General features: G+C 39.8%; 1 protein-coding gene across 1 annotated transcript in view; it reads right to left on the reverse strand.

Moving 5' to 3' along the window:
* Positions 1–15875, reverse strand: part of sar1b (secretion associated, Ras related GTPase 1B) — a 29106-nt gene that overhangs the window by 12854 nt on the left and 377 nt on the right. Inside the window, exon 2 of the mRNA XM_048543972.2 lies at positions 5703–5790. Within this exon, the coding sequence (XP_048399929.1) occupies positions 5703–5772 (70 nt within the window). The 5' untranslated portion in view covers positions 5773–5790. The remainder of the gene's footprint in view (positions 1–5702; positions 5791–15875) is intronic.

The following is a 15875-nucleotide window of genomic DNA, read 5'->3' on the forward strand; positions in this document are numbered from 1 at the left end:
CCTCATACTCCAATGACGTACGTAATGAATCAGGTTTCAGTGTACTTAACATATTAGAAATAGTTAGGATCAAATTTCAAGCAAAAAGCCAGAAAACAGCAAACATGGCCACTGTATCAAAGAAATCAGAGAACATCAATTTGTTTGGTCAAAAAAAAATTCAGTTACAGTTCTACTAGGGCAGCAAACACATGCAAGTACAAATCACATTTTATTTTATGCACTGTATAGTTACAGAGTATAACATAATCTCCTTTGCTAATCTCTCAGGGTTGACACCTTAGCAGTGTGTATGGTGGTGGGGGTGGGGCTCTGTAGTGGATGGATAATTCAATCCTGGAGTCTCAGGCTCTACCACAGAAAGGGCAGGTGGTGTTTGAAGAGGTGAGTAGGTGACACTTTTATTATAATTTTGCATAACATTCTAAAAGAATTTGATGTTACTCTAGTCTGTGCCAGCTGTGGCTCAGTGTTCTTAATTGTAAGATTCCAAGTTCAAAGCGTAGTTCAAAGCGTACCTTACGGCTGAAACACAACATTCCGGGCTGACACTCCAATAAGTGCTGAGACAGTAAGGTTGCAACTCTGGTAGGTGGCATATAGATACTTAGCTTTAAACTACCGCACCACTATTCTTTCGAATTGCTCACCCGACACATTCAACCTATCTCAACAGCTCTCCCACCTCAAAAAGTGAACCAACTCTTCAATATTCAATAAGATCATTAATAATTGTTGGGCAGTACAGATCTTGTGAAGGATTGTTTCAATGAGTATCCTGGGCCATACAGCATGTGAAACCTTTCTGCCTCATACAAAATACAGCTGTATTTTTATCAAAAACAGAAATGGCTAGAAAACTTCTCAATTTTGAAGGAGGGTTAATGGACTTGAAACAAACTCTGCTTTCTTTGCACAGATGCCGTCAGACCTGCTGAGTTTCTCCAGAAATTTCTGTTTTTGTTTCAGATATCCAGCATCCACAGTTCTTTAGTATTCAATTTTAATATTGCACTCCATCTAAAATAAATTATCACACCTCTTCCCTTCCTTCAATGCAACAGTATAAATTTATAGCATCTCCGAAGTCCCAATACTGGCACTATATGCTCACAATTCTCTACTTTGGGCAAACCAGTGCAGATTAGTTGGTTGTTTTGCTCAGAACCTTAATTTAGTTCAGATGTGTGATTCTGACCTTCCACACACTTGCCATGTTTTTATCCCAGGGACACTCTTTACCTTCCATACTATATTAATAAAGTTCACTACAAGTTCAAGGAACAGTTTTTTAGCTTTGGAAGAGATATTTCACAGGCTTTCAATTTCTGTATTCAACTACTTTAGGTAACAGCCACCACTCAATTTCAAGAGAGCTTCTAGAACTATTTTGTTATAATCATCTAGACCCTTTTTTTCCTTCGCTTACACAAATATTTTACCTTTTCCCCTCAATGAAGTATTGCAACTAATTTCTTTAAAAAAAACTTCCAATGGACAGATTCGTTTAAAATGGTCTCTAACTGTTTCTCTCATGATCTGTCAAATTCCAGTCTTTCCCATTTCATATTTTCAGCGTCTAATTTGCTTTTGTTTCAGTTGATTATGCACTGCTTTGATCATATTTCACTTGAATATACCTTGTAAACTCTGGTTTGATTTGACACAATTAAGGATAGATACTGGGTAACTGCTTATGGGAAGCTCTAACAATGTTTAAAAACAGAAGATAGGCACCGCAGGTATAAATAGAAAATACAGATGCTAGAAATCTGAAACAAGCACAGAGAATGCTGGGGAAATCAGTAGGACTGGCAGCATCTGTGAAGAGGGAAACAGAATTAAATTTTTGAGTCCAGTATTCTCCTTCTTCAGAACAGGATCGCGATTTCGGTCTTCAGATGCTGCCGAACCTGACAGATTTCTTCAGCATTCTGTGTTTGTTATAAACAACACAAGTACCTTACTTTTGGAGGAATCAAACTTCTCATCTATAATTCAGAAACATTTTTCCTATTACTACGTCTTTTCTGGACCCCATGTGTGTTTACGTGCAGAAGTCATTAAAAGTGGCATGATAGGCAGAGATAGTTGTTAATAAAACATTCAACAAACGGCACGGTGGCTCGGCGGTTAGCACTGCAGCCTCACAGCGCCAGGGACCCGGATTTGATTCCGGACTCGGGTAACTGTCTGTGTGGAGTTTGCACATTCTCCCCGTGTCTGCGTGGGTTTCTTCCGGGTGCTCCGGTTTCCTCCCACAGTCCAAAGATATGCAGGCTAGGTGGATTGGCCATGCTAAATTGCCCGTAGTGTTCAGGGGTATGAGTTATTGGGGGATGGGTCTGGATGGGATGCTCCAAGAGGCGGTGTGGACTTGTTGGGCTGAAGGGCCTGTTTCCACACTGTAGGAAATCTAATCTAAAAGAGTGATTTCATTAAGAGTGGCAAACCGTATAAGAGGCAGGAAGTTACACTGGACTATGTGTACAACACTGGGTAAACCTGACTTAGAGTGTCACATGTAGCTCTTGATGCCACACTTTGAGAAGGACATGGATACATTGGAGAGAATACAGAAGGGCTTTATAAAAATAAGATATGAAACTTCAGTTATGAAGATATGTCAAAGAAGCGGGGTCTTTTTCCCTTGGAAAAAAGATCAGTGAGGATTTGACAAATATTTTCAAATCCATGAGAGGTCTGAATAGAGTACATTAGAAAAACTGTTCTTGTGCATAAAAGGATTGAGAATCAGAGGTACACTGTTTTACAGCATGTTGCAAAAGAAGTGAGGAAGAAAAAATATTCACACTGCATATGGTCTGGATTTAGAATGCCCTGCTTGGAAGTGAGGGGGAGGCAGTTTCAATTAAGGCATCCAAGTGGGCATCGGAAGATTATTTCTCTCTGAACAGTGTGTAGAGTTTTGAAGAAAACACATACATTTGACACTAATTCAAAATATTCAAGCAGTCAGTGCACACAATGGGCCTGATGAAGAGTCACTGGCCTTGAAACAATAACTCTGCTCTCTTCCAACAGATGCTGCTAGACCGGAGTTTCTCCAGCAATTTCTCTTTTTTTGTTTCAAATCTCCAGTATTCATAATTCTTGGTTCTATTTTAGTGTTTAAAACAAAATAGGCCAAATGGCCTCCTTCTGTACTATGACTATTCTGCAATCTTTTGTTGTTTTACTCACCCCATCATCACAACCTGTCATTGATTCACTTCTGCACTTCACTCCACCATAACAATTGAACAGTTGACTAGAATCCATGGAATATGGAAAGAGCACATTGTACGTCAACTTTTAAATACATATCCTATAATAAAAGGGATCAATAGTTCCCAGTCACAACATGAATTGGATGATTTGTTACGGTGCTCTTTAGCACAACCATTCAGATGTTTGAATATTGTGCTGTTAAAGGAAACATTAAAAAAAAATCAGATGGCACAAGAAGTGTACAAGAAAACACAAGGTAATCCAGATATTCACCCTAGAATTTACTCTGAAACGTGGCATGAAGTGCAGGTCAACGATACTCAGTTGACAGAAGAAATAAAAATAAACTCAAGAAGTGTTAGCAATAGCAAGGAAGGATTCTGCGCTCAGGTTACTTTCAATCACAGTACAGCCAACTATTTCTACTGAGAATCCATGAAGGTACTGTGTGTCTGCAACCTCTCAGCAAAAAGGGATGATGTGTCAAACGTTAAAAAGTTAGATATGTACAAAAAGCACTGAAAAAGGCAAATGGAATGCCTGCCTTAACCTGAGCTGCTTATTGTTAGAAGTGCATGTAAATCACTTTCTTTGGAAATATTTCTCTGCAAGGATTAGGAAAGAGGAAGGAGGAAAATAAATTTGTGTGGGGATGCCTGGTACAAAAATTACATCTTTACTTGTAATTATACATAGTATTATGTTTTAGTGAACCATCTGAAGTTTAGGCTTTGAGGGAAATTAGGGAAGAAATGGCAGAGTTAGCAGAAATATTTATAAGACCTATTACTACAGATGATACGCCGGAGAACTGGAGTGTTACTGATGTTGTATCTTTATTTAAGAAAGGCTGCAAGGAGAAGCCTAGGAACTATAGATCTGTGAGCCTGGCATCGATGGTGGGTAAGTTGTTGGTAATGATTCTGAAAGTTAGCATTTACATGCATTTGAAAAGGCAAGGACAAATTATGGATTGTCAGCATGGCTTTGTGTGTGGGAAAGTCGTGTCTCACAAACTTGATTGAGTTTTTTGAGGAAGTAACTGAAAAGATTGATGAGGGCAGAGCAATAGACATTGTTAACAGACTTTGGTGAAGTCTTTGGCAAAGTTCTACATAGTAAAATAAGTGGCAAAGTTAGACCACGTGGGATAAAGGGTGAGCTTGCCAACTGGATACAAAATTGGCTTGATCGTAGGAGATGAAAGGCGATAGCGGAGGGCTGTCAGTCGGACTGGAGGCCTGACACCAATGGTGTTCCACAGGGATCGTACTAGGTTCACTTTTGTTTGTCATTTTTATAAACAATTTGTACGAAACTAACGTGGTTAGTAAGTTCAGAGAATTTGGGAACTGCAGATGCTGGAGAATTCCAAGATAATAAAATGTGAGGCTGGATGAACACAGCAGGTCAAGCAGCATCTCAGGAGCACAAAAGCTGACGTTTCGGGCCTAGACCCTTGATCAGAGAAGGCTCTAGGCCCGAAACGTCAGCTTTTGTGCTCCTGAGATGCTGCTTGACCTGCTGTGTTCATCCAGCCTCACATTTTATTATCATGGTTAGTAAGTTTGTGGATGACACCAAAATTAGTGGTACATTGGACACTGAAGAGTTTTATCGAAGACTACAAAAAGAGATCATGTTCAATTGGCTTTGTTTGGATAAATGCAGGCTATTGTATTTTCGCAAAACAAACAATGTCAGGGCTTGAACAATTAATGTAATGGTCCTGAACATGTTACAGAACTAAGAGGCCTAGCGGTTTAGGTGCATAATTCTTTGAAACCTGTATTACAGGTAGACAGGGTGGTTAAGATGGCATTTGAGTACAGGAACTGGGAAATGAAGTTGAGATTGTACAGGACATTGGTGAGGCCTCTTCTGGAATACTATGTCCTGTTCTGATCACCTTACTGTAGGAAGGATATTATTAAACTGGAATGGATTCAGAAAAGATTTACCAGGACGTTGCCAGGAATAGAGGGGTCTGAGCTAAAAAAAAAAATAGGTTGGTTAGACTGTGACTTTTTAAACTCAAGTTTAGGAGGTTGAAAGGTGACCTTGAGGTTTATAAAATCATGAGGGGCTTAGATAGGGTGAATAGCAAGGGTCTCTTCCCTATGGTGGGAGAGTTCAAACTAGGCTGCAAAGTTTTTACGGGGGGAAAAAGTTTTAAAAAGGATATGAGGGGCAACTTTTTTTTCTCCAAAAAAACAGGATGGTTCATACGTGGAGTGAACTGACAGGGGAAGTGGCGGATACAGGTACAGTTACAAAGTTTAAAGACATTTTGATAAGTACATGAAAAGGAAAGCTTTGGAGGGATGTGGGCCAAAGACAGATAAATGGGATGGGATGGGATTAATTTAGTTTGGGAACATTTGGGAACATGGTGGGCATGGACTAGTTGGACTGAAGGGTCTGCTTCTGAGCTGTGTGGCACTATAACTCTAAGATAAACAAATACTTACCTAGAAATTGAAGTGCACTACAGAAGCTATTAGTGAAACCATTATAAATCCATTCAAAAAAGGAGGTCATATCCGAGTCTTACGGAATCTGAAAAAGCAGAAATTGACATGTATTTTACACAAGAGAATATGTACAGCACATCAATATTTCAATAACAAACTGCCTCAGTTACAGCTGGGCAATACTCAAATTTCTAAACAACATTGTGAAAAAAATGGAGAATTTATAATGTTTCTGAACCAGTTTCCGAAGTCAAAGGTAAAACTTTTCCCGAACAATAGACTGAGAAGCAAACCATCATTTTCAAAATTTCAGCATATACCCCCAAACCCTCCTTATTCCTGCTGCTAGAAACTTACAGCATAAACATTGTCAATACACAACAGATGCAAGCAACACTGTGAAGTGGGGCTCAGTTTTGAATATTTACATCACTTTTCTAGATCACTATTTTTTAAAAACATAACTTCAACTCTTTCCCAATGACACAGACATTAGCTTCCAAACAGAAACACATATGCTGTTGCTAGCAAAATGTCAAGCCCAGTGCCATAATGAATGCTGTAGTATGAAGCAGTAATATTTACTTCATTAAAAACAACTAGGGGAGATATTTGGCCCAACTCTCTTCTTCCAACAGAGCCATGTATTCTTAACTTCACTAAATCTCTTGAAGAATGTACTTACTTACTGACACACACAGAAACACACACACGCGCGATCAGGGACCAGGCACCGGCTGGGAGTTCAGAAGCTTGACTGGAATGGTTTAAGTCCACGAAAATTGTCACAATGGTTATATCATCTGAAGCAAAATATGAATGTGTCCTTAAGCGGGCCAACTCAAACTCAGGACACCAGCAAATACTTCACAGCAATAGTTAGCCACTGTAGCAGCTTTATAAAATGAAAGTCTCTCATGCTGAGACAAAAGACCAAGATCACTCAATCTACCAAGTGACCTCAACGGCAAAATTACCACTCAGCAGCAAGCAGACAGTGGCAAAGTATGAATATCTACTATGTCATATCATGAACTTGAATGAAACTATTCTTAAAAGTGTTCCGAGTTTGTTTAATGTATGCCTGTAAAATCAAATCATACCATAAAATGTGTTACATTGAGCTAACTTAAATCACTGTGACATCACATGTTGTTCTAGGCCATCTACAGCAACATTGGTGATAGACCTCTTATAGCGTGTGTGTGTCCAACCACTTTTTGGGAGGAAATGGAGGCTTCAAAGATCAACATACACGTCACGATGTCTGGTAATATGTGCTTCAATAATAGCGCAACAGTACATTACAAAGTTGCAGGCGAAATAATTTACAACTCTGCAACAAAAATAGTGATGTTGACTGCAAATATTTTTGACAATTTTCAGAGACATTGAGGTAGAATTACCAACAATACAGGGCTGTGTCAATCTCAAATAATATACAAATTGACAAAAAGAAAATAAAAACTCAATGCTGTAATTTTCCAGCATAAACATTGTCAATACACAACAGATGCAAGCAACATCATTTTCCAGACTTATTTGAGACACGCTCAAGTGTTTAAAGACGCTTGATACAATTATGCAAACCAGGAGCCAAGAACATATTAAGGGTTTTTTAAAAATATATTAATCAAACTAAGATAAGGTATTTGATGATTGAAGATTCAGGATTCTGACAAAAAGTGGGACTTCATAAAAAGTCTACTCAGCTATTTAAAAAAAAAAATTATCACCAGCATGGATTTAATATGGGGGAAACTGATCTGAGTATGTCCCTCTGACTGAATTTGGTCAATGATTGCACTTCTAATCACAATTCTATAATGCCAATGGGGAGTATACATATGGAGATATTACAGCAGATTGGATTCAGTTCTGGTAACTACCATTTCCTTAGCCAAAGAGGTGGTGTACAGCCAGTCTATACCTGCAGCAAGTCCCCCAGTTTGCTAGAGGGAAAAGTGAAGTATGTTACTTGTCCTGCTGAATCATCACCACTTTGGAGGGGCCCTTGGTGGAAATATTACTGTACAAAAGAATGATGATGCTAGGTTCACCGATTGCAAGGGTCACAACTATAAAAAAAAGTCAAGAACTCCCTCAGCCACATTAAGCTACTTAATAAGAAGCACACTGGGTTGGAATTGGCATATTAGCGTGGATAGAGGATTGGCTAACTAATAGAAGAGAGAGAGCTGGGACACATTATTTTTATTACATTTTAATGATTGGTATGGAGGATGGTCTGTGCTGACAAAAACAGTTGGGAAGGTAAGTGATGAGGATGACCCAAAGAGTCTATAGAGGCATAGAGACAAGTTAAGTGAGTGGACAAAAACTTGGCAAATGGAACATAATGTGGGGGAAATGTGACGTTATACATTTTGGCACTAACCTGGTGTCACGTGACTTCTGGTATTTTGGCAGGAAGAGTACAAACCAATTATTGCTTAAATGGAGAAAGACTGCACAAAGTGACAGAACAAATGGCTTTGGGAGCTCTCATCCACAATTCACAAAGTTAGCACAGAAGTTCAGCAGACAACAGGAAAGGCAAATGGATTATGGACCTTTGCTTAAAAGTGAATGGAGTGTTGAAGTAGGGAAGTTTCACTAAAACTATACAAGATATACAGTTTACAGGGCTGATACCAGGTGTGGAGGGGCTGTCTCATGAGGAGCGTTGAGTAGGTTGAGTCTTGGAATATAAAGTGATGAGAAGCAACCTTACTGAAACATACAGTAGTCTTAAGGGACTTGTTAGGATGGATGTGGAAAGGTTGTTTTCCCACATGGGAGAGAATAATGGATCATGTATTTAACACACAGATGAGGAGGAGTTTCTTGTCTCAAAGGGTGGTGAAACTATGAAATTCTTTACCACAGAAAGCTGTCAACGTTGGGTTGTTAAGTATTTTGGAGGCTGAGATACACAGATTTTTAATTAGTAAGGGAATCAAGGTCTATAGGGAAAAGACGGAAAAGTGGAGTTGAGGATTATCAGATCAGCCATGATCTCATTGAATGGCAGTGCAGACAAGATGGCTGAATGGCCTACTTCTCAGCATAGTTGTTATGGTTGAGCCCGCACAAAGTTAAATCCTGACATATGCATTAGCGGGTCAACTAACTTTCTATTTAGATCTGTATTCTTATTTTAATTAATCAGATAGTGCTGTGTAGAGACCCTCAGAGCTGAACGTTAACAATGACGCCCAACCTGCTATGAAACATTAGCAATTAAAACACCCTCCCCAATAAATGTGTCAATAGTGTAATTGCACATGCGACAAATTAGGAACACTTTAATCCTTGGCCTGAACTGGATGTATCTCAGCTAGATAGATGGGGAACGGCTGGAGCTTTTCCTCCCAGTTGTTAGAAGACAATTCCAGATGAAGAAGTGATAATGGGAACTGCAAATGCTGGAAAATCCAAGACAACAAAGTGTGGAGCTGGATGAACACAGCAGGCCAAGCAGCATTTCAGGAGCACAAAAGATGATGTTTCGGGTCTAGGCCCGAAACATCAGCTTTTGTGCTCCTGAGATGCTGCTTGGCCTGCTGTGTTCATCCAGCTCCACACTTTGTTGTCCAGATGAAGAAGAGCAAGTTTGTGGATGCCACAAGGTTAAGATTAGTCTCAATCATAATAACCCATGCTCTAAGAGAATGTGCATGCTCCCCTTGTTGAGTCACATGGAGTCATATTACAGCAGTCACTGCTGAACAGAGAAAGTGGCAAGTAGAAAATAATCTACTTGTTTGTAAGTAGCATGGTTTTACAAATCAAGTTGTAGATACTAGAAGTAAATTTTCACTTTAACATTGTAGGCTTGGAGAACCTGGGCAGCAGATTTGATTTTCAATTTAAGCAATTCTTGTAACCAAAGGTGTCAAACCTTTTAGTGCCCCAAATGGTCCAAGCACCACAACATTTCCTAGTACAGAATGAGCACGTGCCTGGAGCTTTTATTTGCACATACCTTCACCTAATCATAGGCCAGACTGAGAGTTTGACTAGGTGGAAGAACATCACATTAAAAATGCCTTCTACTACTTTTGTAGTCCTACACCATGCATAGTACTTCATGCGCGATTGATAGCTCTGGTATTCAATTCTGAACAAATTGGTTGCTTCATATGATCCCTGATAAGAGATGCATATCTTTGAATCAGAAGCAAGGACAGGTTTGGGCTTCCAGGGCTTCTACCAATAAATTGCCTGCCATCATGCCAGACTCTTGTGAAAAACTGCTTTGGGAACATTTTATGAGGCTGTTGGCAACTATGAAAGTTTGGCATTAGTTCATGGCTTCACAAAATGAAACAAAAACTTGGAAGTAAACGAAAAGAATATGAATTCCCATTCAAATGATCAAACAGAACATTATACAACAGATTAACATCTCAATAAGCAGCTAAATACTCTTCCAGTGTGAAGGAAGGGAAAATGCCAATAAGCACAGGAACATGCTATTAATCTAGGCAATGTTCTTGCAGAGCTACAAAGTGCATGGCTACACAGCACTAGCTACACCAGCTATTAGGCATCATGGAGTGTGCACTCAGGGAAATAACATTTATGCAAAAAAAACCTTAAAGGTACCGTATAATTGGAAAAATTAGAAGCACAATGCCAAACATTACAGACAACACTGCACCTAAAAACATGAATTTTTGAATACATCAAGATTCAAATGTTACGTTTGCATAGGTCAGTGTTAAATTTAGTAGCAGTCATTCCATTTGGATAGGCAGAGGAAGCCCTTGTCTGAACAACAGCAAATGCTCAATGCACAAAGTGCTTGAAGTTCAGAAGCTGAAACCCATTTCCTTAACCTGGGGATGCTAAGACCAATTACACCATTGCCACCATTGCCCTGGTTGAGGTAATCTAATCTTAATCAGAGCAACATTTTATTTCTCACCAATTTTCTCATTTGCAGGTAGTGAATAAATGTAGAGTTACCATAGCTTCAGAGGGCCACAGGGCTACCTTCTCATTAGAGAGAGATGACTGTGATGGTTTAACACAACAGTCACCCCCAACTCAGGTGAGGCTGAAAATGTGGGACCTTCATGGCAACCTCAGTGTGGAAATTTAACCCATGATGTGAGCATCATTCTGCACTGCAAACCAGCCATCCAGACAACTTCCTAGGCATAGGCATCTGACCACGTTGTCATACCACATTGTGTGGGCCTTGACTGGGAATGCAAGGGAGTCACTATTGAGTCCAATATTTCGCTATGCCTCTGAATCCTTCCCACTGGGATTGCTGGTTAGTGATCAGAACGTGGTTTATACTTTCTGCACTCCAAGCTAGAATTACACAGAGTAACTGTAACTCAAGGATGACTGGTTAAATTCTATCAGCCGCCAATGGGACTAATCCAAAAACAGCACAGCAAACAAGGTGATCATTTCGGTAACTGAATGTTTTTGACATTAATGCCTCATATTTTTAAAGACTTCTGGATAAAGAAATATCACAAATAAAGTGTGTGAGAAATGAGCAACAAAATCAAAAGCACAACCAGTCCACCCAGAGAAATGCATTAGCATTTTAGAAATGAGAAAAATGGCTACAAATCATAGAATTCCTACAGTGTGGAAGCAGGCCATTCAGCCCACTGATTCCACACCAACCCTGCAAACAGCATTCCACCTAGACCCACCCCCTACCCTGACCCTGTAACTCTGCATTTCCCATGGTGAATCCAAATAGCCTGCACACGTCTTGGACATTATAGGCAATTTAGTATGGCCGATGCACCTAAACTGCACACCTCTGAACTGTGGGAGGAGACCGGAACACCATGAGGAAACCCATGCAGACACAGGGAGAACTTGCAAACTCCACGCAGACAGTTGCCCAAGGGTGGAACTGAATCCGGCGCCGTGAGGCAACGGTAATAACCAGTGAACCACCGTGTCGCCAACATCAAGCTGCAAGTGTTCACCTAAAGTCAAATGCTCTAGGTTAAGAAACATACAAAATGTAACTTAGATGCGCAAATTTAGATTCGCAAATCCAGTTAACTAAAATCCTGATTTAATACCGTGATGTGGATACAAATTGGGATTTTTGTGTCAACAGTCCATGCTTTGGAAAGTCATATGAAAAGATGACGGGTGAAATATTGAGCGTTAAGGTTATGTTCAAACCTGATAAGTAGCTTTCAACATTCACCACCAGGAAACAAATTCCAAGATTTGAGTTCACTCAATTAAAGTCTGGAACAATCAGCAATACCTCACAACAATTTTACAGTAATACACACATTGTTTCCTGTTTAGGGTCGAAAAGGTACTTATTCTGTTCAAACATAACGTATCTATGTCACATACATTCACATATAGAAACATTAGCATGTTGCAAAGACAGGAAGCGCTATGATTTCAAGCAATGAGACATTAACTCCTCTCAGAAATGTACCTGAAATATTTCTGTACTATTGCATGTGACAGATCCTTGATCAGTAGGGGAATTAAGAGTTAGAAAGAATGTAAAGGAAAAGACAGCTAAGTGGGCACAGGGAACGTCAGATCAGCAATGATGCTACTGAATGGCAGAACCAGCTTGAGTGGCCAAATGGCCTGCCCCTGCTCCTATTTCTATTGCTTTTGGTCTCATCTGGATCCTGTATTCTAAAAATTTCTAACCTAAAATCCTTTATAATCCAAAACCCTGTCCTTAAAACCCATTTTTTATTCACTGCTGGCAACATCCCTCCTCATATCATCTCTTTTAATTCAATTTTGATGATGGTTTTATCAAACACCTACAGCATCTTTTAAAAAAAATGTTAAATGCACATTAATTGAAAGCATTTCCTACTTTATTTGTTTTTTCTCTGGGGTAATTTGTTTCACTGATTAAATTGAAATTTTCCTACTGAAACAAGCTTTTTTGGCCTTTGTGAACTAGCAAAGATATATCTAGGCTTGTAATATTTAGACTCAAACTCGGGGGTAAATAAATGTTGTCATTCAGAAGGTCTATACCTACCAGCTGCTTTGAAATGACCTTCAAAATAATCATCCAGCACTGAAAGCGTTAATTGGAAAGTTTGGATAACGGACTGCTTTTTATTACACAACAGAACACTAACAGCTGCCTATTGCATGCAGGCAACCAAAGGTCAACAACACGTACACATGGCAGATTTCACCACATGCCAGCTGGGTCACTGGCACTATTGGTATACTAGGAAAAAAAATCCTTGGATTGTCCACGTCAAACCCTGTATATCTGATACACTTCAACAGCCAAAAAGGAAAATCACTGCCCCACAGTAGTGTGCGCTGTTTACACTTTTATATAAGAGCTGAGTCCTTGTGACGAATCTGATATCCTGAACTGCAAAACATTCACCTTTCACAGCAACACAAGAACTGGTTCCTGGCATTAGCATGGAACAAGTAACAAAACAAGATGCCTGATCAACACAAATTAGCATCACAATTATTTCTGCTGATGTCCCCACCACAGGCTATGGTTTAACAAGAGACATTAAACATGCAAAAAGTACAAGATGGGTCATTTTGACTAAATGAGGAAGAAAGATGATCTCAAGGTCCAGGCATTAAAAAATCACCCAAATTTACTGTTCAAACTACTAGCCAGCAAATGGCTGTTTCAACAAGTACTGAGGAACTGCTGCAGCAAAACTTTAAAACGGAAATCACAAATTCCAAACAACAAAATATTCTCTCCCTATTTATTTCAGAGCCCTCTCCCCGTCCCCCTTTTCTGATGAAGGGTCTAGGCCCGAAACATCAGCTTTTCTGCCCCTAAGATGCTGCTTGGCCTGCTGTGTTCATCCAGCTCCACACTTTGTTATCTCGGATTCGCCAGCATCTGCAGTTCCCATTATCTCTGAACAAAATAAGTAGTTTACTTTATGGATTTTAAGAAGGAGAGTTGGCAGGTGAAGTGGCTTAAGGGGGGAATTTCACAGTGCAGGTGCCAGATGTGAAATGACACACAAATACTTCAAATGGTTTTCCAGAAGAAAACTGACTGACTGAGACATAAATAGTCCCTCTGGAATACAACGCGGTCTGTTTTGGACGGAAGATCACTCATCCCTTGCAAATCTCCCATGACGTATCCAAGAACTGAAAGCCTTGAATTCTCGTAGGTTATGGAAATTTATTTAATGTTAAAAAAGAGATCAATAGATTGGCTGCAAGAGTTTGTATTGTTGTTGATATGACAATCAGGCTTTAGCAAAGCATACAGCAATATAGTGACAAAGTCAGTACGATGGCTGCCACTGTCAATAGTTGCCACTTATAAAAGTGACATCACACATTAAGCTAAGTACTGCTCACATAAAGAATGATCAGTCACAAGCTGCTTCTTTCCCCAGTGATACTGATAAAAGGTGTGTACATTAAAAAGATAATGGCAGAGGCTAGAAATGTAATAATAGAAGCATAAAAATACAAGTGGACATTCTGCAGACTTAAATACATTCAACGTCAAAAGGCATCAACTCAACAACAGAGGTTTAACAATGGCACCCTCCTAAAACAAGCAGAGTCACACAGGCACATAAATCAAATACAACACTGTTTTGGGGCTTATTTGTTTCTTTTGTGAAGAGAGAGATAATCACCATTTTCCTTAATAATGTGGTACCAGATTGCGGGTATTCATTAATTGCCCATGAACTAAAAAAAGTTTAAAAAATAAACTTGTTTTATGAAAATACTATTTTCATTCTTTCTTTTATATAACTCAGTGTTACACAAATAGTTGCTTTAATCTGCTAAACCATCGAGAAAAGATTCACAGTTAAATTGGGTTTCAAAAATGCGGTCAAAATGAAGAAGCATTAACTAAGTACGGAGCTGAGGAACACAGCAGGCCAGGCAGATCAGAGGAACAGGAAAGCTGGCATTTTGGGTTGGGACCCTTCTTCTGTCTGGCCTGCCGTGTTCCTCCAGCATCTGCAATTCTTGCTATCTCAGTCAAAACTAAATGACTTGTTTCCATTTCTCCTTGGTGCCGTTCTCTTTCAACTCTCAATTCACAACTGTCTAATCATCCAATTAGAAGCACTTGTGCATTGAAGACGAATATGAACTTCACTTATTGTATTTAAGACCAGTTGTTGTATCTCTCCTTAGCTACAGGAAGGTTAGAAGTTGTTCCAAGATAGAATAGTGGTTTGGGCAATGCCTATTTCATCACTGCCATTCCGAAGTTGTAGCTACTGCTACCATGCATTAGTCATTGCATATTCTGATATCCTCACCCCAAAGTCAAAAAGTAAGAAACCTGTCATATATGGAACCTAGTTTAAATAATCAAAATCTAGAGGCCTCAGTCCTCAATTGGTTCCAATTATCTGTTTGAAATCTAAATATGGCCTTCCCAAGAATTTTACTGCGTTAGCATCATTACCATCAGGATTGACAGTGCATTAGTTAACAGGCAATTATCATTTTTTGAATAGCTATTTTAAACTTTGGATTATCATCTACACTAAAAAAAATTAGTAAACCAGGTAGCAAACAGCGAAGTGGCACAAGACTTACTCAAAACAAATAAACTATCTCTTTACCCTTGAGGTGTTAAGCTCAACAGGGGAAAGAAACGAGAATGGGCACTACTCTCTGATGAAGGGTCTAGGCCGAAACGTCAGCTTTTGCGCTCCTGAGATGCTGCTTGGCCTGCTGTGTTCATCCAGCTCCACACTTTGTTATCTACTACCCTTTGACAACTGGTTTTTAAGAGAAAAAGAACTGAAAGGAGGGCGATGCGACTTCACCTGTAGAAAGAGATAATTGGAGCTGCAGATGCTAGAGAATCCAAGATAATAAAATGTGAGGCTGTGTTCATCCAGCCTCACATTTTATTCACCTGTAGAAAGATGCGTCAGTGATAACCTGGGACTCAGTTAAAGTGTACTGTAACGTCGGGAAGTGTACTGTAACGTCGGGGTTACGTTTCAACACTGAAATCCAAATGGGAGTGGGCCACAGCCAGGCAAAGCGGCGGCTCACTGGCATCGAATCGGAGTCCCAGCACCCGCAGCTGCAGCAGCACAGCCGTGTGTCCCCAGCTCCTGGGAGGGCGGCAAGAGAGGGGCAAAGGGAGATGGCCGACCCGCAGGGTGGTGGTAAGCGGGGGGGTGGGGGAAGCGAGAA

The sequence above is a fragment of the Stegostoma tigrinum genome, chromosome 13, assembly GCF_030684315.1.
Source record: "Stegostoma tigrinum isolate sSteTig4 chromosome 13, sSteTig4.hap1, whole genome shotgun sequence".
Lineage (NCBI taxonomy): Eukaryota > Metazoa > Chordata > Chondrichthyes > Orectolobiformes > Stegostomatidae > Stegostoma > Stegostoma tigrinum.